The sequence below is a fragment of the Rhodnius prolixus genome, unplaced genomic scaffold, assembly GCF_049639745.1.
Source record: "Rhodnius prolixus isolate KJV_2025 unplaced genomic scaffold, Rpr scaffold_5, whole genome shotgun sequence".
NCBI classification, from domain to species: Eukaryota; Metazoa; Arthropoda; class Insecta; order Hemiptera; family Reduviidae; genus Rhodnius; species Rhodnius prolixus.
In genome coordinates this window covers 8,069,331-8,093,489 of record NW_027411624.1, presented here as the reverse complement: position 1 = coordinate 8,093,489, position 24,159 = coordinate 8,069,331, and the positions used below count along the sequence as shown (strand labels likewise).

General features: G+C 31.2%; 3 protein-coding genes and 1 long non-coding RNA gene across 14 annotated transcripts in view; 3 read left to right on the top strand and 1 right to left on the bottom strand.

Moving 5' to 3' along the window:
* scrib (scribble planar cell polarity protein) overlaps window positions 1–5,977 on the top strand; it is a 149,370-nt gene extending 143,393 nt beyond the window's left edge. For all 3 annotated transcript variants that reach the window (XM_074136541.1, XM_074136539.1, XM_074136540.1), the window contains one exon: window positions 2,407–5,977. In XM_074136541.1, coding sequence (XP_073992642.1) covers window positions 2,407–2,649 — 243 coding nt within the window. In that variant the 3' untranslated portion in view covers window positions 2,650–5,977. The remainder of the gene's footprint in view (window positions 1–2,406) is intronic.
* A 104-nt stretch (window positions 5,978–6,081) lies between these two features.
* On the bottom strand, window positions 6,082–9,935 carry Dnali1 (Putative inner dynein arm light chain, axonemal Dnali1). The gene is made up of 6 exons (XM_074136576.1): window positions 9,731–9,935; window positions 9,491–9,643; window positions 8,182–8,314; window positions 7,916–8,061; window positions 6,735–6,932; window positions 6,082–6,273 (listed from the first exon to the last, which is right to left on the bottom strand). The coding sequence occupies exons 1-6, from the start codon at window positions 9,821–9,823 to the stop codon at window positions 6,235–6,237; spliced, it is 762 nt and encodes a 253-aa protein (XP_073992677.1). The 5' UTR covers window positions 9,824–9,935; the 3' UTR covers window positions 6,082–6,234.
* Window positions 9,936–12,337: 2,402 nt separating this feature from the next.
* LOC141458492 (uncharacterized) lies at window positions 12,338–22,967 on the top strand. 9 transcript variants are annotated; one of them, XM_074136561.1, is made up of 13 exons: window positions 12,338–12,483; window positions 12,575–12,684; window positions 12,796–12,855; window positions 12,958–13,053; window positions 13,144–13,773; window positions 14,844–15,077; window positions 19,109–19,195; window positions 19,337–19,433; window positions 20,608–20,795; window positions 21,386–21,455; window positions 21,651–21,776; window positions 21,902–22,017; window positions 22,714–22,967. In XM_074136561.1, the coding sequence occupies exons 2-13, from the start codon at window positions 12,589–12,591 to the stop codon at window positions 22,750–22,752; spliced, it is 1,839 nt and encodes a 612-aa protein (XP_073992662.1). In that variant the 5' UTR covers window positions 12,338–12,483; window positions 12,575–12,588; the 3' UTR covers window positions 22,753–22,967. The 9 variants fall into 9 exon arrangements, with proteins under 9 accessions (XP_073992662.1, XP_073992660.1, XP_073992661.1 ...); XM_074136559.1 differs by having other exon boundaries at window positions 12,796–12,870; XM_074136560.1 differs by having other exon boundaries at window positions 12,796–12,870; window positions 20,608–20,799; window positions 21,390–21,455.
* On the top strand, window positions 13,780–14,615 carry LOC141458505 (uncharacterized). The gene is made up of 2 exons (XR_012461027.1): window positions 13,780–13,959; window positions 14,050–14,615. It is a non-coding gene; the product is annotated as an uncharacterized lncRNA (long non-coding RNA).
* Window positions 22,968–24,159: the final 1,192 nt, after the last annotated feature.

The window sequence follows — 24,159 nt, the reverse complement described above, 5'->3', positions numbered from 1 at the left end:
TATGGTTTGTTGGGTTTCGGTACGAATGTGTGCTCTGATGAGTGGCTGATATGGTATATTGTTGGATTTTAGATAAAATAAAAACAAAATACTAATGAAAACAAAAAAAAACTTATTAGAGATGTTTCTCATACACAATGAGACATGAATGAAAATTTCAAGACCCAATCGGGAAGGCAGCTGCTGCCTCACCTGTTTAATATGATCATAATGGTGTATTACTTCCTCCCGCAAACATCATACCTGTCTCACGAAGCACAACTCTGTATCATGTTAACTAGTCATATAGGCATACATTCTCATGAAATCGCTTGGCAATTAGAGGAAGACTTGTTAAACCCAATAAACCTGAGTTGAAAACTAAAAAGAATAGCTAACAAGTAAGCAAATAAATACTTAGACGTTTACAGATTCTTGTTAAAGATTTTAACTTTGTTCTGTTTTGTTCTTGTGGATCAGGAATCCAAAATGGCTTAATATCTTAATAGTAATCATTTTATTTAATGTTTATTTTGGGTCACTATTTTTCGGAAATTTCTTGCTTTTAAATTTAAACGAATTCAATTATTAAATAAGTCTTAAAAATACTTGTAACAGGTATTACAACTAATTCCAGGATTTATTAATTAAAATTGGGCAAGCAAATAATTTTTTTATATTTAACAATTGCTAAACTAACTTTAGGCACTTGCTTATTTCCCTTTGCTTTCTCTTTCCAAAAATCCTAAGCATAAAACAAGTATGATGCATTCAATATTGAACCATTATTTTTACTTTTTTACTGGTATCCTAACTCTCCTGTTCGTATAAATGTTAATTAAGCCCCAATATAATTCATAGAGTTTAATCATTACAGTATAAACGTTATTAAAAAATTTAAGAGGGTGCATTTTGTAAATTCATTTCATAACTTCCGAGTGTCGTTTGTGTTGTACAGCATTGTCTCTCCAGTGGAGCAGCATGCATGGTTATTTCCTGGATAGGGTGGACTTACTTCCAAATTGCCGATCAGTAAATCTTCTTCTGACCAACATTTCTGAATAGCAAGCAATTTCCCCATCTAGCTTTCTTTAAAATGAAAAGAAATGTGTTGATATTTTGGTTTCCAATTTTTACTTTTTATTCACAATTAAATGAGTGAATAAAAAAGAGATCCATTATATATATATTTTCAAATAATGGGAATAATTAGTCTTGTATAATTTTGTTTTTCGCGGTGCGTGATCGTAATTAAGGAATCAAGTACATACGAACTTTCTATTTGGAGAAATAAACAAACAATGGTAAAATTTTTCTGTTCCAAATAAATGACTTTGAAAAGATTTGATGTATCCTCGTCTTCTTGGCTGCAATTTCGTCCAGCCATTAATCTCTGTGGAGAACTGCGTATGTGTAGCTGGGACAATTCCTTGCCTTAGTTCTTAGTCTGTTAACATACGGACTTGGTTTATTTGTAGATTACGTTCAAGATGAAATCTCGTGAAAAAAAAACTAACAATATTTTTAGAAAACTAATAAGAAACTACTTGATGGTATATAACTTTAACCAATTCATAGGTGACCAAATATTGTAGATAACATCTAAACTAGACAAATCTTCTGTATAAACTCAACGTAGGATAGAACTAACTAACTAACTAGATAAAAAGTAAAAGGGTAACGCGCATTAAGGATTACCAAAAGTAATAAATTCAATATTTTATCAGCTCTTACTAGCCGGATTTATAATGTTTCAAATCGGAAAAAGATGACAATTCCAACCATTAATTGGTTACATAATCAATTGATCTGATTACTTAATCGGGTGTTTTTTCTTTTAGTTTTTTAAAACTTTTTTTTTGCGAAAATCGTGAAAATCTGGATTTTGTGACACGGTTCTTCTATCCTACTTTGACTGATCTAAAAATTTTCTCTCAAATTCTTTCTAGAGCAGTAGAAAATATTTTGTTCTCATTGTTTATTACCCCATTTACAATAACTGATCTGTATCTAAATAAAATACATGGACAATTCTAAATGGGTTAGCTTACGAACTTATTATATGCCGTTGGTCTGATGCGCCTCCAACTCCTTGTCTCGATCATGTCCTGTGTTCGGCCGCGATTAAGGTTTTCGTCTGCCACGAAAAACTTTGAAATATATCATTTATTGAATTGAATTCCATATATTTTATTCTTTTGAATTGTCTTACTATACTGGCTTGTATAACATAACACCTAATTAAGGTAACACCTAACAAGGTATCATTAAACCTAACATTCCAAATTCTGCTAATAAATTTTGAAAAATTAAGATCTTGGGACGATTTTTATGGCAACATTTTGATTTATTTATTTTTAAAAAACATCATTTAATTGTAAAATAAAAAATTATTTCTTCAACTTAACCTCCTTCTTCTATTTTTAGGTAGAGACTACACGTGAAAAGATAATCTCTTTGGAATTGTCAACACCAGAACGTGATGAAAACATCACCGGTGAAGAAGTGGTGCGCAGTGAAAGTGAAAGTCATGGTGGCGGCGGAGGTGAAGAACCAGCAGCTGAAGAGGAAGAAGAAGAACCTACTACACCAACCACATGTGAAGCTGATCAGTCAACTTCCGCTGGTCGTCGGAAAAAGAAAAGGAAATCCAAAAAAGGGAAACATTAGGAAGTAGAAGTAATACTTGTTTTTTGTTTTTTTACTTTTAAAGGCTACATCACTATTCCATCTTTTATTATGATTCAAAAAAAATAGCGAAGGCAAAACATTAACATATTTCTCAGTGTTCGATGTATAAATCAAAGAGGAAAACGAGTTAATATTTAGTTTAATTTGAACTAAGTACAATAATTATTTTTAAAAACACAAAAACAAAAAACGTTCCAGTGTTGTACGCTAATGTAAGAATTTTATAAGTAATTTATAAAAATATTTATATATTTTACAATAATAATAATATATAAAAATGAACTATAAGTAAAATAATATTGTAAATATATAAAATGTGCTAAAAATTTAGTCTAGGTTTTAATACTGTGTATAAAAAAAAAAAAAATGTTCTGTCCCCTTTTTGAAAATGCTCAGAGAAAATATGTATGTACATAATCAATTTTGAAAGGACTTGAAAAAATCATTATATGAGCAAGTTAAGTCTTAGTTTTGAAACTTATTTTTTAAATATGTTTGCATTTAAATAAAAAATAACAAACAAAAAGAGTGAAATTAAATAATGCAGTTAAATTTAAAAGAAAAAAAAGTAGTAACGCAGTTTTTTAAGTACTTTTTGTACATATATTTAATGTAATCTTTTTTGATAAAATGAGTGATGATGTGTATATTTAGAATCATATAAGGATTTATGTTTAGTTTGTTTTTTTAAATATTATTTTTTTTCGTTTCATTAATAGAACAGGTTGTGACAGGAAGAAGAAAAAAAAACTACGAGTTTTTATGGAAGTGGCGATGATTTAGCATATTCTTAGAAAAGGGTCAACAAAACAGTACTGTTCAGCATTTATTTATCATTTACAGAGTCTTTGGATCCTTTGCTCTTTGTGATCCGTTTAAAAAGAGACATTTTTGTTAAGATTTAAGTTTTATTACTAGCCAAGGTAATGCGAAAATCTTCGCTGTATAGTTAAGAGGGATTTGCCTTAGTTATAGTGCAATGTTTAATCAGTTTATTTTACTATGTTTCTGGCATTCAACCTCTCTCAAGATTTTACTTCTTTAAACTTCATTAAATCTTGAAAGCATTCCGAAAAAAAACAACTTTTTTCTTCTTCTTCTGAATCTTGTTTATTCTGCAGTTAATTTTAGATTAGCAAAACTGATGTAGTAGACCTAGTCTCAAACATGAAAACTATTCATAGAATTTCTCGCAAAGAATTATTCTAAATTACAGTTTTGTTTCTGTTAGATGATGCAGTATTTCTTTATCGAATTCCAAGTGGGAAGATATTTCTTCAGAACTTTTCAGACCAGAACTTCGGAACTTATCCGTAGTATTAGAAGATCAGAAAAAAAGATTTCTCTTCCTAATAATCTTCGCCATGCTTCTCTAGTAAATTTCAAGGAAAAAGCCCCCGCAAAATGATGTGAGTACTTTTATTCATTATCTCTTCTTGACAAAAGACACTTCGAATTTCGGGATTTCTTTTTTTTTATTAATGAATTGCGCCTTAAGGTTACCATTCCTCCTATTTTAGTAGTGTCCAGATCAACTAAAATGGCTAATAAAAATTTTCCAAATGTCAACTGAGATCAGGATATATTAGGATTAGGATTAACAATAGGCTATTCCAAAGTAGCAAAACCTCCACCTTCAACATCTGCTATTCAAGATTTTTCTGTTCAAATGTTTAATACTCTCGGGTTTCTAACTATTACCAACCAATAATAAGCTATGGTTCCCTACAAAATACGATTGCAAAGCCTTAATGACGTTTTCATCAAAGAAAAAATCTTTTTATTTTTTTGCAATTAGCCATTTTTTACTGGTTCCGAAGATGGCTGTACACACCTCCCAGAGAATAAGCGATAAGTTTTCCTGGTGACGTCAACTTGCATAATAGTTCTCTCCGAATTCTGTTGAGTCTCTCACACATTTCTTGGCTGCACTTATTTAGAGTCTGTATAACTCTTATCTCATCTTATGCATATGCATATTAAGGGCATATTATGCCCTTAAGAGAAGATCTTCATTCATTTCTCTATTTCTTATTCTTTAGCTCGATGAATTCTAGTAGTACTTGAATACTGTATTACTAGTAATATTTTTTTACTAGTAACAAATAATACTTCTCACCTCAAGTAGATTTCAAATTTTGGAAAGCCCTCTAATTTATCTACTTCTACCTACCTAATTTACCTACTTCTTCCTACCTAATTTACCTACTTCTTCCTACCTAATTTACCTACCTCTGCTTAGCTTTCCGCTTCTTGAATCTGTTATTTTTTTACCAGTTCCAGGCGTTTTATGTTTGTAAAGCAAAAGCTTATTATTATGTAACAATGTTATCAACTTTACCTTTATTCCACAAAGTGATGTAATTTGACAGTCAACTTGCACGCGTTATAAAAAAAACTATCTTTTTGATCATCTGAACCTCAGCCACATTATTCTCCATATCTTTTTAAAAGTTACTAAACACCTGAATCGAAAGACAGTCCGTCATTTGCCTGAAAGCCGAGGCTCCATCTGGCTGGACAAGATAACTTTGTACTGTTCTAAACTTAGATAAAACGTAACAAATTCATATTCAGCATTTTTTCGTTTAGACTGTACTATTATATCAGTTTTCTTGTCTATCTTATGATTTGAATCAAGTGAAAATGATGAAAAAAAAAAAAGATTCGTTATTGTATTAAACCTGTTTTTCTCTCTCTCGCTCTTGTGTTCAAGTAGTACGTCTTGTTTTTTAATTATATTTGACAAGGTTATACATTCGTAATATTTTTTTTGTTTTAAGTATTACATTTCATGTTGTATATTTGTTAAGTATTTTTTTTTTTAATTAAACAATACAAATTTAACATCGGCCAAATGAAGTATTATTAAGGAATACTAAAATATGACTAATCTCTGTCCCTATCCCCTCCCCCCGTGGTGCTGTGTCTGCTTATTTATAATTTTATTTAAGGGAAGATGTTTAATTGTTTTATATTATTACTGTTCTGTTTATGAATTTTCTTTTGATTTATACCCAGAAAAACAAAAAAACTGATTTTTGACTTTAGTTTTTTCATACTACACAAATTATATGTATAAATATAAATACGTTTAACATTATTGACTATAATTTATTAAGTTAACAAATTTTACATATTGTACATTTACTTTATTATATTATTACTGGACTAACTTATAATGTAATAGCTTATAAATGAAAAATGAAAAAATAAATAAATGGCTGTCAGTATTACGAAGTTTTTGTAAAAAACTTTTTATGTAAACGAAACAAAAAAGGTTGAAAGAAAAAAGAAATGGTCCAAATCCTTCCCGTTAAACAGAATATACATAATTTATATATATATATATAACTTTTTAAGTAAAAAATGATTTTCAAATAAAAAGAAAAACTTAAAAAAAATATTTTATATAGAAATACTTGATTTTTTCTATTCCTTGATTTATTACATCATTCCATTAAATTATATGAAATATTTTTGATGCCATTTTATTACTTTTTCCAGAAATCATCTTTTTTTCCTGTGCGAGTGGATTTTGGATTTGCATTATTATGGTGCTATCTATTTTTTGCTAGGTACAATGATTGCTTCTAATTGTGCCTGAAAAAAAAACTTGAGGTTTTAATTTGTTTTCTCTTATCAAAGAGTTCAATTTTCTTCAATAACTGAAATTTCGAAGGGTATTTAATTCTTGCGAACATTAGTTTGTAAAACAATACTCATTGAAATTATGCTTTACAAAATTACGCATATTTTATTACCCTCTCCCTATAGTTTTGCTGGGGAAATATATCATATAAAAGTCGTTGATTTAAACGTGCGCAATGATTATGGCAACATAAAACAAAACCGTCAGCCATCGTTTTCCCGGAAAATCTCTCTCTCAAAAAAAAAAGTGAAAAACAATTTTGTAGATATGTACATTGCTAAGTTATTGTAAAATCACCAAACAAAATGCAAAAAACTTAATCTTGTCATTTTTCTTTTTTTACCTAGGGTAGTCACAGACTAGACCTTTTAAAAAAGTCATTTTTAATTCAGTTATAACATTAATAACTTACCTTAAGTTGTTGATTAGTTTTTTTTAAGAATGCAATTTCTTCATTGTGAGCTTTTTGTTCTGCCTCTCTTATTTCAGCCGCTCTATGTTCCATCATTTCATATTTTTGAGATAGATCCAAGAAAGTTAATTTCATCGCATCCTTTTCCTTTCGCAATCTTTCAGCTTCTTCTGTCAGTTCAAGTTTGCCTTCCTCTGCCTGTAAAGTTGCAACATTTTTTTACTTCTTGTTATTTCAATTGCCTAATGTTGTTCTACTATTTTAAAGAGCTATTTTAAAAAGATATTGAAATACATGTTTGGATGGAAAACCATTAAAGAAGACTTTCGAAGAGATAACTGAAAGTTGGTATAAGAGTCGAAGATTGTTCGGAAAATCAAGAGGATAAACTGTGAAACTTTGGACTGTGGAAACAGCATTGGATTCTGATATATCAAAAGAAATGAAGATTAGTCTTCCCAATATTCCAAAAAAAGTCTAATTTAGGGACAACAGAGTTTTGGTAAGAAAGTCAATAATAGCAACCGAAGTGGACATTTAGAGAAATAGGCTAAAGGAGGTATTCGTTTCAATCGTTCTGGCCTACTACTAGAAGGAAAAGTAAGTGCAAAATCCTTAATATCGAATATAACTATAAGCCTGAGAGGTGAGAATGCACAAAATGATCTACCAACACTGACTTGTCTCCGATTCAAATATTTGACAGGTTCAATCTCTTCCATAAAGATGAAAGCTATGAGGTCCTCCATTTGCGGCAGCTAGGCCTGGACAGGTTTTTTTGGGTCAGGTGAAGAGTGGCGCTAATATGACCAACCTATTAACAACCTCATTTCACGACGTACCTGTACAAACTAGCGCATTTAATAGAAGGTGCTTAAGAATATATAATGTACGTTTGTAATGATTAGAACCCGAATCCGTAAAGATTTAGTATTAGTCTTCATAGAACAGGCTTCATTAGACAGCCCCAGTGAGTAGTTTAAAAGAAAACTTTTGTTAGAGAATCTTTTTTCTCGATTAATCTACTTTTTTTATTTATTAACTAATTAACTGATAGCATATGTCTCATACGTTGTTACATGAATTGTTCGATTTCATTTTCACATGAACAAATTTAAAATATTTAACGAGCTTTTTATTTTAACAAAAAAAGAAATCATAGCTTTTTAAAGAAAATTTACCGCTAAACTTTTCCGAATGCCATATGCTATGCTGCTTTCATAAAGAGCTTGAAATGCATTCAATGACATATTCATTTCATCTCTGATTCTCAACAATAGTATACCTCGTTCTGCACAATTAATAGTCACTTGCCTGATAATTTCGTCTAAAATAATTTTACAGATAACAGAAAATGTCATTAAAATGATGTTGACAATTGTAATAGTCTTAATAGTTGTGACTTAATCAGAATTTTGTTATTGTTTAAATAAGTATCTTCTAATACCAAACGCTTCCGAATAAAGTTCTCTACGAACAGAGCACATTCCAACTTCTCTTGCATTTCTTTGTTGTAGCTTTGTATCAAGCGTCTCACCCAGTTTGATTGTCTCAGCTCGAGTTGCAGGTTCGCTGGATACCTGTAACGAAACCACGAGTGAAACGATTTCCTTGCTTCACATCCCTGTAGTTGAAACAGCATTTATTTATGCTTTAATTTTTCAAATAATGTGTTTATTTCCGATTAATACCCTACAAAATGAAAGTTGTCATCTTCCTTAAAGTATAATTAGAAGTAACAGCTATCTACAATAGTTTCCTAAGAGAAATCATTAATATCAAGATCAAGAAAATATTGGTAACATATTAGAAAAAATCAAGCTGAAATTGGAAAATGATTCATGAAAATAGCATTAAATAAAACGTATACAAAGCTTTGAATTTTCAAAATTCCAGTATTATGTTAATTCTTGAAATGCAATTGTAAACATTTTTTTTTTTCAGTATTTCGAGTTTTTATGGAAAATCCAAGATTTACTTTCAGGTACCATTTCACAGCACTCTACGTTCCTACTATGCAATTAAGAGAAGTCTTTAAAATGTAAAGAAGCAAAGGATTTTGAATGTACTTAAATCCTACTGGTAAAAAAGCCAGATAGAGATGTTGGCTAGTACTTGAACGAAGGACCTCCAAAATTTAAAAAAAAAAAAAAAAAAAAAAACAAAGTGAATTAGATCGAAGAAAAAAATAAGAAAGACATCCTTCACTGTAGGATCGTGATGCTTTTTTACGTTGTAAAAAATCTGAAGGGAATAAATTCGGCGAACGTCGGGCTGTAAATGATACTTTGCTCCGCTGAAGTCCAGCAGTTATAACACTTGAAATTATAGATCGGCAACTTCTACAGTACTCAGCATCCTAGTAATCTCTTTTCTAAAAAATCTCCGTAGAAAATTTTTTAAACAAAATACACATCACTTTTATTTGAGAAAATTTGGATTTTCAACGGTTCTCGGTAATATTCGATAAAATTTCGGAGTACTGAAAAAAAAAAGATTTTATGTCACGTTTCCTGTTATGCGGCTTGGCTTTACTCCTTTTTAAATCGTATTCTCTGTCAATTCTTGAATAAGTTTGCCTACAGTTTCTCCTTTACGAGCTTAATCACTTGCACAGATCTAATTCTATCTCAATTTTTGTATACTGAATAAGAAGAAAACACAAAAGTATTTATTTCGGTGTAAATTTCTAACGCGAGAAAATATTGAAATATAGAAAGAACATTTATTGAGTAAACATCTTATTAATTAAAAACCTGCTGTCTCCATAACTGGCCTTTTTCTTTCCATTCCCTCGGTGGTAAGATACAGTCTAGAATCTCTCGAACTTCTTTATTTCTCTCAGTAACGACATCTCTGGAAGATAGCGTCAATATACTTTTTCGACTAGGTCCCAAAGCAGATCGTTTCTAGAGTAAAACAACATGAAATGTGTAATTTTCAGAATAAAACTAGAGGTTCAGATTTCACAAAAAAATCATATTTATAAGACGTACACATTGTAACAATGTTTCTTCTTCTTTGCTATTTATCAATACTGGATTCGCGTACTTAACCAATGATTCTTCTTGGATTACAGGCCTATACATATTAATATATGTTTTTTTTAAACGATAATTACGGTGCTCCAAATTAGTCTTGTTTATTTACTACCCTAGCAACAAAACTTTGCACATGATTACTTCATACATTTTAGTTTTTAGAGAAAACATTTATTTCATGAATGAATATATGTACATACAGTTTAGAAAAAAAAAAAAATCTTAATTCTTTTATTAATTTTACTTTCACTATCCAAATCGTAATAAATCAATAATAAAGTTTGTTAAATCCTTCCTACTGAGTGCAGATTGTTTTGATCGTTTTGAGTCGACTTAACTTGAGTCAACTTGACTTTCGAATGAGAGAGGCATTCATCGCAAGTTTTTGCTTTGCTAGTTTGCATGTAACCACTGTTTCCTGATTTCTAGAACCCCTGAGTCTATTCTATTGTATGTTGCAATCCACCCACGCGACTAGTGGGCACATTTTTCCTAAATAAACTATACAGTTTTGGACTAATTCCGATTTTTGAGATAGTGTTTTCATCACTCACACACACACCCTTTTATATATACACTGGGCCAAAAAAGTCTGTGAACACTAACCTAAATTTTATTACTTTTATTATTATCTTATTAGAAACTTCTTTTATTTTCAAATGAAATATACTATTCGATAGAGAGAAACCAGAGTTTTTCATTTTATATTCAATCTTTTATTTTTGTTCAGCAGGAATATCACAATTAAATGTTTAACAAAACAACACCCCAAACGAATGCAAAAAAAGTCTGTGAACAGCTGTATAAATATGTAAAAACATTAAGATAACAAACAGAAAAACGATTGAATAAAGTTTCAAAGTTCTCTATTGTATTGTAGAAACCACTACAGTCAGTTTTGTGAATAAATAATCTAATTAGTACATATTTAACCACTAATATGGAAGTTCCCAGACCAATTCGAGAACTTATTGTGACGTTGCGAAATGAAAGAAAAAGTATTCGAGAAATAGGGAAGATAGTTCAAAAAAACCCTTCAACGGTGCATAATATAATTAAAAAGTACGGAAATGTGATTAGTAGGCCACGCAGTGGACGGCCACCAAAACTTAATTCCTTTCATAAACGGCAAATTCTGAAGTCTGTTCGAGAAGAACCCAGGACAAGCGCTCAAAAAATCAGTCAAGAATTATCAAGTGGTTATGTGTAAGCGTAACACCACAGACAATTAGAAATAAATTACATGAATACGATTATTGCGGTCGAGTCCCGAGGAAAAAACCTTTAATCAATAAAATAAATAGTAACCGCCGATTGGATTTCGCGAAAGAATATGTTTCTAAGCCTTCTAGTTTCTGGGAAACCGTAATCTTTTCAGATGAGTCGAAATTCAATGTATGTGGGTCTGATTGACGACAAAAAGTGTGGCAAAAAAGAAATGAAGCTATGAAAATGAAAAATATGAAGCCTACTTTTAAGCATGGGGGTGGCAACATTCTGGTGTGGGGTGCATGAGTGCTAAAGGAGTGGGCAAGTTAGATCTAATTAATGGTATGATGGACCAATATGTGTATGTGGATATATTAAGACGCAATTTAAAAGAAAATTCAAAAAAATTAGGGTTGGAGGGAACGTTTGTCTTCCAACAAGACAATGACCCGAAACATACCGCACCAAAAACTCGGGAATGGCTTTTAAATAATACACTCTGGCGCCTAAACACCCCTCCACAAATGCCAGACCTTAACCCAATAGAACATTTGTGGGATGAAATCAGCCGCGAAATAAATAAACGAGGAATAAGAAACCGTGAACAACTAAAAAACGCTATTTTCGAAGAGTGGGATAAAATTCCAACATTGACGACCACAAAATTATTAGGATCGATGAAAGCTCGCTTGTTGGAAGTGATTAGGAACATAGGAGGTCCTACAAGTTTTTAAAATTTATAATTCACGTACAATGTGTAACAATGATTTATTTCTGCAAAGTGTTCACAGACTTTTTTTGCATTCGTTTGGGGTGTTGTTTTGTTAAACATTTAATTGTGATATTCCTGCTGAACAAAAATAAAAGATTGAATATAAAATGAAAAACTCTGGTTTCTCTCTATCGAATAGTATATTTCATTTGAAAATAAAAGAAGTTTCTAATAAGATAATAATAAAAGTAATAAAATTTAGGTTAGTGTTCACAGACTTTTTTGGCCCAGTGTATGTATTTATGTAATGTAATCAGATTGAGATAGAGCCTAACAAATTTGTAGTTGTAAGCGAAAGGAACTAAGAATCATTTTATACTGAAAAGTTCCGTTCAAAATCTGAGGCAATATCTATTTAACGATAGGTAAGATTAGTTTCCATTGTCGTAAAGAATTTTTTAAAAATTTATTATATAAAATTTTAGGAAATGTTGAAAAATGAAATGAATGCTGTTAACGTACCTAAATTTAAATTTAAAATTCGTGCTATTTTATTCTAAGACAAATTTAAAAAATAATGATTTTATTTTTTAAAATTCTCATCTTTGAATTTTTCGAAAAAATAAAAAAGATATTTAAAATAATTCGTTGGTATATTGCATTGATTGACTTATGTGACCAACTTGCATCATGCTTGTGATGACGGGTTATAACAGGTCCACCCGCTCTACGGTAGTGTAAGCCTTGTCTCGTGTCTCTTTCTTTCGAAAAGGTCGGTGAGCAGCAGGTAAGCTTTTGCACATTTTTATGAGTATTTGATTATGTCGTATTACCATTATTCTAATTTTATTTATTCAGTTGGTTGTAATATATTTCAGTTCTCTTTAAGAAAATGTTTGCTTCAACCACTCTAACGCATGAAAAAGTCTGGCTTGATAAAAGAGTCTACGATTTAGCAGAAAAAAAATACTACGAGAATTTGGCAAAGGTAATGTTTGAAATAAACTTTTTTATACTTTATTACATTATTAAAAATTAAGGTGTTTTTTTTTTTAATTTCTTTCTCTGTTAATCGCCACTATTTATGTACCCGTTTCAGCCCCAAAGAAATTCACTTCCTGGTGAACGGATAACTGAAGTGTTTCCAACAAAATGTTTTGTAGGTTTAGAAAAGGTATATGTATATACCTATTGGTCATATAAGATATTTAGAGAAATTAAAATAAGTATATATTATAATTTAAAGCTTTTAACTGTTAAGGATGTTACCGGTGCGATCAAAGTGCCAGAAAAGGTTTGGCCCGATAAAGCGGTCTATGATTTGGCAGAAAAAGAATATTATGAAAAATTAGAAAAAGTAAGTCTTTCTTTAAGTTCGTTTATAACCTAAAATTAACCAAACTTTACGAGAGTGAATATGTAATGCTTTGTGTGATTCTTGCTACAGTCTAGATTAATTTCTAATGAAAAAGTTGGTAAAGTACCAGAACTAGTTAAAAAAGTTGTCACTGAGTTGATTGAGGAGGATGCTGTTCGGGAATCTGTTATTGATGAAAAATTAGTTAATATTAGTGATTCCCAAATTGATGAATGTGCACTAAATGTTGATACGACTATTAATGAAAGTGCTAAGAAAATTGATGAAAAAAATGCTAGAGAATTACTCAGTGAATTATTATCAAGTAGTCCACTGAAACCTTTGAAAGTATGTGAAAGAGAAGATAATTCTTCTCAGATTTTAACACCAGCATCAACCGATGTAGATGTACAATTCAAAGCAATCCCTGTACAGGTAGTAGATAATCAGTTAAAACAAGTGCAAAATTCAGAGAGAAAAATTCATAAACAAGTATTTTCGCCAGATAAAAATGTTAAAGTAAATAAAGATAAAGATTCACAAACTGAAAAGGTGGATGATTTAAAAGAGTCTTTACAATTACAAGAGACTCGTCATGAGGCAAAAGTAACTCCAAAACAGAACAAAGTTAAAACCAATGAACCACAATTTTTGAATGATGTAGTGGAAATAAAAAGAAAAACATCTGATGAGAAAAAAGTTCAAGATGGCACTGTTAAGGTAAAAATAAAATTAGTGATTTTTGTTGGTTCTTTGTGAATTTTTGGTTTTGAGACTTGTTGTATTGTTTACGATTAAACTTACTTTTAATACCTTATCAGAGCCGCCGTTTGCTTTGCGTGTTCGGGATTGTTTCTAAAATGGGTCCTACAGAGTAAAAAACGTAACGGTATATTTTCATATAAGGTAAAATCATGTAATTTCTTTGGCAATGGCATGAGACTTATTTCTCATACAGTTTAGTTTTGTTACTGGAATTTTTTTTTTTTTATACAGCATTTCTAAGCTGAAAAAGCTCCTGATTACGTTAGGCAAATAAACATGTCTTACACAACCATAAACACCCTGAGCAGCCTCCTGCAGGGCTCCTTGGAGTTGCCGCAACATTTCACATCATCTAAATGCCTAGCGAGCTACACGCTGATCTGAAGTCAGTAAAACTCCTCATCAAAACCTCAAGTTATTTTTCGTTTCATCGAGCAATCAATTTAAGTGCGATGAAAAATGAATTTATTTTGAAATCTGAATAATCATTTTTTCTTAGATACTTATGTTATTAAGTATTCTAGTATGTATTCACGAGATCCCTACCAACTTAATATTGTTTTTCTATTGGTTTGCCTGCAAAATCAATTAATATTTGTCCGTTGTTATGGAATTCCATTATTTGTTATATTTAATAGGATAAATTTTGCCTAAGTGTGACACTTAGGGCCTTGTACTTCCTAACGGCGGCCCTGTATGTCTAATAGCTTTTTTATTCGCCTTATTTTGTTTATTTTTTGGAATTAGTTGTTTTTTATTACTAGTTTGTTAGAATACATATTCTCTTTATGTTAGCATGAATCCTTTAACAATTTTTTTTATTATTATTATTATTATTTCTTAATATTGCTGTCGATTATTGTTTTCACAAACTTATAGTGTTTGGAACTAATCTTTTATCATATTTCTGTTTTTCTATTTACAAGCTGCAAAAAGGAGCCCAAAATCCTCAAAACAAAAAATCCAACACTTCCCCTCCAAAAAATAAAAGTACAAATGTTAATACCATTCCTACATTTCCTAAGATGTCAGACACAGTCAATGGCCTGACTACAAAAATCAATAAAGACAGTGAGCTTGTTAAAAATCCTGCTCCCAACATGCAAATTCAATCTCAGATGAATGTAAAAATTGTTGAAACTGTACCAGAAATAAAAGCTGGAGACTCTCCTCTTCCCAATGCAAATACTGATGATACTCTGACCAAAAAAGAGACTAAGAAAAATAAAAAGAATAAGAAACGTCATAGGGATGAGAAGGTATGTTTAGTTCGTTTACTTGAAACTGCTTTCGCCTGTAGATTGAGCAATCTTTGTTTTTTTTTTAAATATCTTTTTATTTCACCATCCCGGAAATTATATATATATATATATATTTTTAAAATTTATTCATTCAGTAGCGTAAAAAAAAGGAACACCTTACTTTTATGAGATGTCATTACGTCCACTCCTTAAAAAGAAGGGGTACAAAAAAATCTCTTTTCTAGCCTACTTCAGACCACTTGTCGTTCTCTGTTAGTTGTAGAAAGGACCGGAGCTCATCTGAGAAAGGACAATTTTCCCTTCCTTCGTTTCTGATACCAGTACTGGGAAGCTTCTCATGATCGTTCACACACTTATGGAACTACCTGTTGTGTCCTTGAGCATGGAAGGTCATCCTTGTGTCTGATTCTAAAGTTTTGGCCGGAACGATTTTCTTTCAGCTTCATTTAAATGAGTTTCACTTTAACTTTAAGCGCATGAAAAATGAACTTACATTAATTTTCAGGAGTTTTGCAATCTTGTACCTAGTTCTTTACTTACTCATCCTTTACCCAATACAATAATATAAGAATGATGTAACGATATTTTTTGCCTTCCATCAAGATACCGTTCACGACATACTCTTCTTAGGAAATGTCTTCAAGACTTTTTTTTAATTAAAGAAAACATGACAAAAGGAGCTCATTCTCATCCTTTCTTTAGAATTTATGAGATAGAGGAGGAAACTCGCCTTATAACGAATTATTTAGGAAGGTAGGTTTTATAGAATCTTTGGTTGGTATAATTTGATGCAGGAGGAGATTAGGCTCTTTTCTCCTTAAAGTTGTTGCACGATTTTAGTCTGAGTCATTAAAACTGTCCGGCAGGACAGTTGTATAAGGGTTGATATATTTCAATATCTCCCATCTTACACTCCATAATAACTTACTTAATAGAAATATTAAAAAATAAACACTAGACTAAGTGAAAGCAGTCAAACCTACATAATAAATTAATAATCAAGATGTTCCTCTTTTTTTCTGTTACGCCTACTTTAAATTAGTAAATTTGAGTTGTCCAGACTTTTAACTTTTTTTTAGTGTTGATTTTTTTTATCACTTAGACTATAATATTCACATCACTTCATATAAGCGTTCTGGTAGTTTTTTTTTTTTTTTTTTTTAGCTTTTTCAGAGCACTTCTTTTATGTTGTAACTTATTAAGAACAAGTATGTAGATTGTAGATACATCTTTTTAGTTATCATATTCCTCAATGGAAAAGTTACTGGCTAGACACAACATGGTGAGTTTGATGCTGAAATTACAATATTTTAATTATTTTATTATATCTATTGGATTTATTGGACTGCTGAACAACTTTTAAGAGTTTATGTAAGGGTAATTGTTGTTAAAAAGAAAAAAATGAAAAGAAGAAGTTGTAGTTAGTTGATGGATGTTCTTTGCTGCAACAACTTGCTGATGGAACATCAAGAATTGTCTTCCGAGAGGAGTAGAAAATGAATCCATGGGACATGGACCGTGGTTCTGTAGCCTTGACAGCAGTATATCAACTTAAGATAATACATTATCATTCAGCCTACGTTTATTAAGATCAGAATACTGCCCGCTGTGTAAACCATCTAAACAAGACTCAGAGAACTGCTACCCAATTGGGTAAGGTTGAATGGGAACAACGATATACTATGTCTTCCTTCGCCCATTTAATTTATTGCACTCAAACACTTATAATACCTCCTGAAAAAGTGTATCTATTTAAGTTCACTGCTCCTAAACTGTCATAGACGAGTTTGTAGATCAAGGAAAAAAAATCCTTCGTTGCAAGTTTCCCTGTTTAAGAGATAAAGATATTTTGTAGCTTCTGAATGTTACTAATAAGAGTAACAATACAATTCAAGAAGTTTAATGGTCTGTTACTTAGCCATCGCCTTTAGTGTTTCTCTCTTCATGATAACTGTTCGACTTAGGTAGTCTCTACAACTCTTCGAATGTTTGTACAATGCGCTTCAGTCGATTCCAAAAAGTTCTTGTTTATTCCCAACATCTCGATTGTAAATTGACCCTGCTCTTGAGTTCTAGGATCTTAAGTCCATTACTTTCCTTCTCTAATTCTCCTCATTCTTTTCTGTTAATTTCAGACGATCCATCCTTTTTCTATGACTTGGCCTTAAATGGAGTGGACTACATTTTCTTCTGGTTTACCTTAAATTACTTTATTAATCCATAAATTTCACTGAAAGATTTTATAGATATTCCTTTTTTCTCCAAGTTCATTTTTCTTTAATATTAGTAATTTTTATAATTGTGGGAAACATTTTCTTGAATATCTCGACTGTACTGTTGCAATATGTACATTGATTCAAAAACTGTACGTAGCATAATCTTTATTACTAATCTTCAGCATTTGCTTCTGATTTGAAAGTATGCCCTAACATTAATTACAAAATTGACTAATTTATTGAAATATGCAATCATTTTAAAAAGAAATCCATATATTTAACAATTTCGAAATATTGAAATTAGACATTAATTGCGTCTCCTTAAGAAATTAGTGCAGATCGTAGTTTTATTTGAAGTTCTGGATATATTTCTTTTCCCAACAGGTAAGTCAAAAAATGATGTGGGTGACAGAATCTGAATAATAATTTGTGCCATTATAAGCAGCAAAATTTATTAAGGTTTGTAGCATGATATTGTGTTAAGAATTTTTTAGTTAAATTTGTTTATAGCACCTTAAATTCAGACGTATTTTACGTTTAGATTTTCATTTTTATTTTTATTTTTTTGATTGAAAAGAAAAATTAAGTTAAGGACGTTATTGTTGGTCATTGATGAAACAATATAAGTGGATTTGTTGGTACCGTTGCTTTATTGTAATTTTAAGTGAAAGGTTAATTGGTTTATAATATTTCCATAATTAAAATGTTAGTGAATGTGAAAAACTAACTTGTAAATAGATATACTTCTGTTTTGTTATGTTCTTAATAATGAGCTTAAACGTTTCCATGTTTTAATAGTTATTTTTTTTTCTTAATTAAACAAATTTTTATGTGACATATTTTGAATTATTTGTTTACTAATACAAAATTTGAGAGAGATTCGATTAGGTAAATTGCACTTTTTAAGTTATTTTGCGTGATTATATTCGCTATAATCAAAATTTGTGATTTTTTTTTACATTTCAGTATTTCTCAAGAAATCTGAAAGCATTGCTCTTTTTTAGTTAGTAGGTTATTGTTTCTATTCTTAAAATTTAGATCATATTGATTGGTTACTGTCAGGTCCTTGTTGAGATACTTAGTTTCCGAAAACGTTAGTAGTTTTAGGCTGACGTAGTTATAATTTCTATATTCTCAATTCCTCAATAACCTCTCATGTTGAGTCGGCCTCATTAAATGCAAAAAAACTGTAATTTTTTTATTTTGGTAGTTCCTTCTTCTCGAAACTAATAGAGATGATCCCTACGCGACGAGACCTTAGATTTCTCAATTAGTTTGTTAGTGGTAGTTCCTAATTTCTTATCACCCAGACATACTCGTAAATTAACTTTCTCTAATAGATCTTTTGGAGGCTGTCAAAGCTCTGAGAAGAACCTGAAACCAATCATTTACTTCTCACTAGCCTCAGTTTCATTCATCCTCTATCTTTCATTCGAATCAAACATTTTAATTTAACTTGGAATTCTAGGTTAGTGAGAATATATATTCATATTTTAATTAAAAAAAATAGATCGTCCAGTTCATAGTGCCCACTTTTGGCGGTTTTTCTTGCATTCTTTTCATTCATAAAATATTGAATATTTTTTGGTTCCTAGCCACTCTGAGGAATTAAAATTTACCATACTTCTTTTAAATAAATATGTTCTTAGTACTTTTGCCCTGGATTGTTCGTTTTAGCTTTAATCCTTTAATGAATTTTTAATCTGAATCTTTTTTGTCATCCATTTACATGTGAGTGTATGCCTTGTTTTATTTTCATTTATTTGTTTGTTTGCTTTTTTAATTTTAACTACATGAGAGATGATTTTTAAGGGTGTTACCCAAAATGCTAACACATGGAATTCGTTGGCTGGAGAGGTCGCCAAAGCTAGACAACACATCAAAAATTCTTTACAATGTGTAAGTAATTATAATATGTATTGAGTTTTTCGTTGTTATTTGAAACAGTTTCCGTATTTGACTAATCCTCTTATAACAACTCTTTTTTTTTGTATCCTTGAACTTTTTTCACGATTCTTAAGGTTTATTGAAATGTTTTAGATTGATGACATCGCTTCTATTACATCTAGTAACGTTGTAGTTGAAGTAAACAACAGAATTAACACTTTAGAGAAGGAAAATACGGAAATGAAACAAAGTAAGTAAAAGTTCCAATTTATTAAATAACTATTTAAGTTTTTCTGACAAATATGGTCAAAATGAAAATTATTCCTTAAGAAGTCTTTCCAAAAGGCTTTATAAATTTGGGAGTTATTAGTACTGCACTGCTGTCTTTCTAGAATTTTTGCTGCTTTACTAAAGTCTGGCCAGAATCTATAGTCAAGCCCGCTCACCTCAGATTCTCAGAATCTTGGAGGGTTCTTTGCAGAGTGTGTCCTATTCCAACGTCTGGTAATTGCCCAATCTAAATCTTCAATAATAATGTCGACAATGCAGTCATATTATATTATCTCCTCACAGAATCAGTAGTTGCTATCTATTACGTTCCAAGATCAGCTTTTTAACGTTAAGAAAACCCGGGCTCAAAACACTTTCGGTTATAATAATTATAGGCCAACATGTTGGCCTGTCACAGACTTAGGAGAGTGGTGCACAGACTTCCTCTTCCTTTGTAAGCTTCTCCTGGAGAGATTCTTCACTTATCCGCGCTTTTCTTTGCTAGGGGAAGGCCGTCTCTTAGCCTTCCAAGTCATCATATTTTTGCTGTTAGAATACCGTTTTTGTTCAGCACATTGGCTTCTCTTCACTCAGGGAGTTCATGAAGTTCTTAGAAGAGGTTTTCTCTGGCTTATCTCGCTTTGCGACCAGCCGTCTTTTCATCTTTCGTCTGTGTTTGAAATAGATCGTTATTTCAAAAGTGTGAATAGTGGGTAGTACCTATCTATAAAAGTTTATTTAAAGAATACAGTACGAATTCGTTAGAGAATTTTGTTCAAAATACATTTCAAGTTGCTGTTCATTCCTATCCACGATTCTGACTTATACGCAAGATTGGAGCAGATAAGGGTTTTAAATTTCCACAGTTTTAATCCACCATGTTATTAGACACTCTTCATATCACATTTTAAGTCGTAATTCCATCTGATGGCTGCAAATATTGACATTTTGATCTTGTTGCCATGATTCATTCCTTATTGCCAGATGTAACTACAGAGCGGGTTCGGATGATTTCTAATGTCGTTCAAGCGTTAACAAAAAAAGTTTGAGAGTTTCTTAGCTTGAAGTAACGTGAATAAATCTTCTGATAAATGCTCACAAATTATTGAAATTTAGGAAAAACTCCTTAATATTTGTTTTAATTCATTTTCCAGAAGTGAAAGAACTGACAGATTTACTTACAAAATTTGAAGAAAGACTTGCCAACATTGAGAAAACTTCCCGACCAACAGAGACTGTAACTTCCAGATCTGTTGCTTCTGGTAGTTCTGCAAAGCCGTCCAATAAACAGCAGGATGAAGATGCAGATGACGGTGTAGATTTGTTTGCTTCTGATTCAGAGGCAAGTGATATTGTTTATTTAGAATACTTATTTGTACAAATAGTCATCTAATTTTGAGACTCCAAATATAGCCAATTATACGGTTTATTTAGCTTCCGATTGTTAGCGCTAGTATAGTTATGGCCTTTCCTGCTTTTTTAATGATATTTATTATATGCGTTAGAAGATTATTATTTTTTTACGAAATATGTATTCAATGTACGTGAAGGGTCACTTCAATGTACGTGAAGGGTCACTTCAATGTTTAGTGAAGGGTCACTTTTGATATTCCTTCTAATTTTTCTTACCATTTTTCACTCTTTCGCCCTTTCACAAATCAGCATTATGTAAATCACAAATTCTCTTGAGGACAACAGTAAATTTTTACGAGGTTTAGCTCTTCGCGTCCAGTAATTCATACATAGTAATCACAGTATTCATAGTAATTCATGGTTTTTATACAGAGAATAAAAAAAAAGAAAAAACAATATTTTCAGTTTTGCTTCGTAATTAGATTTGCAACCTAGCATAAGAGAAGGTTGTTCCTTGGTGTTATCTGTACTATTTTCTTTTAGCCAATGATTTTAATTTTCTTAATCAAATTATTTCAGGAAGAAAATGCAGAAGCTGCTAAACTCAAAGAGCAAAGGTTGGCAGAATACGCAGCTAAAAAATCTAAAAGTAAGTAAGGTTTTTGAAACTATTTTATGAAAACATTTTTCAAAAGGATGATTATTCTAACTTCCTTATTGACGTTGCGTTAGTGTTCTTTTTTCGGGGTGAGATATCGAAAGAAATCTTAGCAGCGTAGGCCAAGAAAAATAAAAAATAAGTTTTTTGTTTTATATATTTATTTATTTGTTTACATGTTTACAGAGCCTGCTTTAATTGCCAAATCTAGCATCGTGTTAGATGTTAAACCCTGGGATGATACAACCGACATGAAGCAGATGGAAATAGAAGTAAGAAAAATTAAAACCGATGGTCTTCTGTGGGGGGCGTGTAAGTAAAGCAAAAAAATCTTACTTTTCCAAAATTATTTCTTTAAAGCACGATCTACATAAAAATAAGTACATGGTTGGTTAATAAAATTTTCCTTGTAATTTATTTGAATACGAAATTTTCAGCAAAACTGGTTCCTCTTGCATATGGTATACACAAACTTCAGATCAGCTGCGTGGTGGAAGATGAAAAAGTCTCAGTGGACTGGCTTCAAGAAACTATTGAAGAAATTGAGGATTATGTAATAATTATTATTATTATTAATATTTATTTATTAAAAAATTTGAAAGTGAGGCCATCCCCAAGACTTCATTTTTAAACTACTATTAGTGTTGTAATAAATTAATTTGGAATGATGAAAACTTGAATAACCATTTCTCAGTAATTTTTGGGAAAGGTTGCCCAATTTCTTTGTTTTCTGTAGCGTGTTATTGGACCGGACCATTCTATGAAATTATAATTGGCACATCCGCTACACTTTTAAGGCTGTGAAAAACTACTTCAGCTCCTCCTACAACTTGTCTTTTCATCACTTGCGGAACCCATATTCCTATTACTGGTCACTACAGTTTCTTTATACTAGCCTTCTCTTCCTTTCTTTCTTAATCAAGAGTGTATTCGGCGATATAATTAATGGAGTAGATGGTATCGCTCTTCAGTATTACTGCGTCTATCTCGATACTTCATGTCGTCTAATGCCCTCACTTATATTCGCGATGTGCGAATTCACACCCTTAAAACACATATCTCCTATGTTTGCCTTTTGTTTGATCTCCTTGACTTTACAAAATTACAAATATAAAGATGCCGTTCCTAATTCTTAATGCACATCACACTGTTGCGTTAGTTGAAAATTAAAATTAAATTCTAGTGATTGGTTTTTATCCAAAATCATTATTAAATTAATTAATAGAATGTTGTTTTCTTTATTTTTCAGGTCCAAAGTGTAGATATTGCTGCTTTTAATAAAATTTAAAGATATATGAGAAAGAATTGGTTTTCCCTTTAAGTCATAGTAAGAACGTTTTTAAATTAAAATCCTTTACATTAATATTTCTAATTTGACTCTCTACAGAAAATTGAACTGATTAATATTTTAACTATTCTTATCTATAAAGATTTCGTTGTTGTCCTTGTTGTTGTAAAGACTTGTAAACGCAATAAATTATTTTGTTTTTCTTTTTTGCTAAATTTTTATTTCATTCGTGTTTTTGTTTTGTTTTGTTTTTTTGTTTGTCTTTTATAGACCCACAAATCTATCCTATTGTAACAAATTGAAGAGCTGAAAGATGGCCATCTCTGGAAATGCAGGTGCCTCTTTGGAGACTTCATGGAATGCAGTTTCTCCAGGGTGTAGACGCAGTGAATTCTAGGGCATAATAATGTGGTTACAATCCATAATTAAGTTACAAAACAAAAGCGGAAGGGAGTTGCTGTAGTAAGCTGTTTAGTATGGCTGTCTCAATACATTTGTGCAGAGAAACTAAATTGTGTAAGCAGTGTTTAATACTGACTCTGGGCTATGATAAGTTTGACAAACAATTTCAAGGAATTGCTTTTTACAGAAAGCAATATTTTTTTATTTGAGTCTTTTATAAAGATGTTACCCGAGCTCTTGGAGTCGTGTGCAGATGTTTCGGAATCTTCAAAAACATGATACCTTTTATACCAGAAAAGTAGCACTGACTGTATTTTCCATTTAAGAAATCTATTCATCTATGATTGATAGCAGTAAGTACTTAGTAGATTTAGGTTTTATCTTGATCAAGTGCAGATTTCGATTTTTTTTTAATACCTAATTTATATACGATATTTATAATACTTCTTCCTTTCCTATTTGATTATTGACCAATATTCGTGAGCTTCTAGAGTTGGGATTTTTATTCTCCTCTAACGTGGAGTTCTCCATCTTTTCTTTGGCACATAAGTTAGTTCAGAACTGGTGTGGTTTATTATGTCACTACCTTTTGTTCCATGCCTTAAAAAATTAAATACCAAATGCGGACAGCTCAGGACTGAAGGGTAAGTTCCATTTCTACCAAGACAATGACCCTTAACACACTAGCCTAATGGCCCGAGCTTGGTGCGTTGACAATTGGTCAATCCGCCTCCTCAATTTCCTGACATGAACCCTATTCATCCTATGGGATCATTTAAAACGGCAAAAGACGACGAGTCCAATAAGATGCAAGGAAAAACTTAAGAAGTGTATCCTCGGAGAATGGTCCAACATACCAACTTCTGTGACCTCAAAACTGGTTTCTTCTACGCTCAATAGGCTCAGGGAGGTAATAAAAACTAAGGGCAAGTAAGAAATATTAAATTAAATTATGTTATAGAACTTATGAATTAAATTACTAAATGTTATTACTTGTTTTATTGG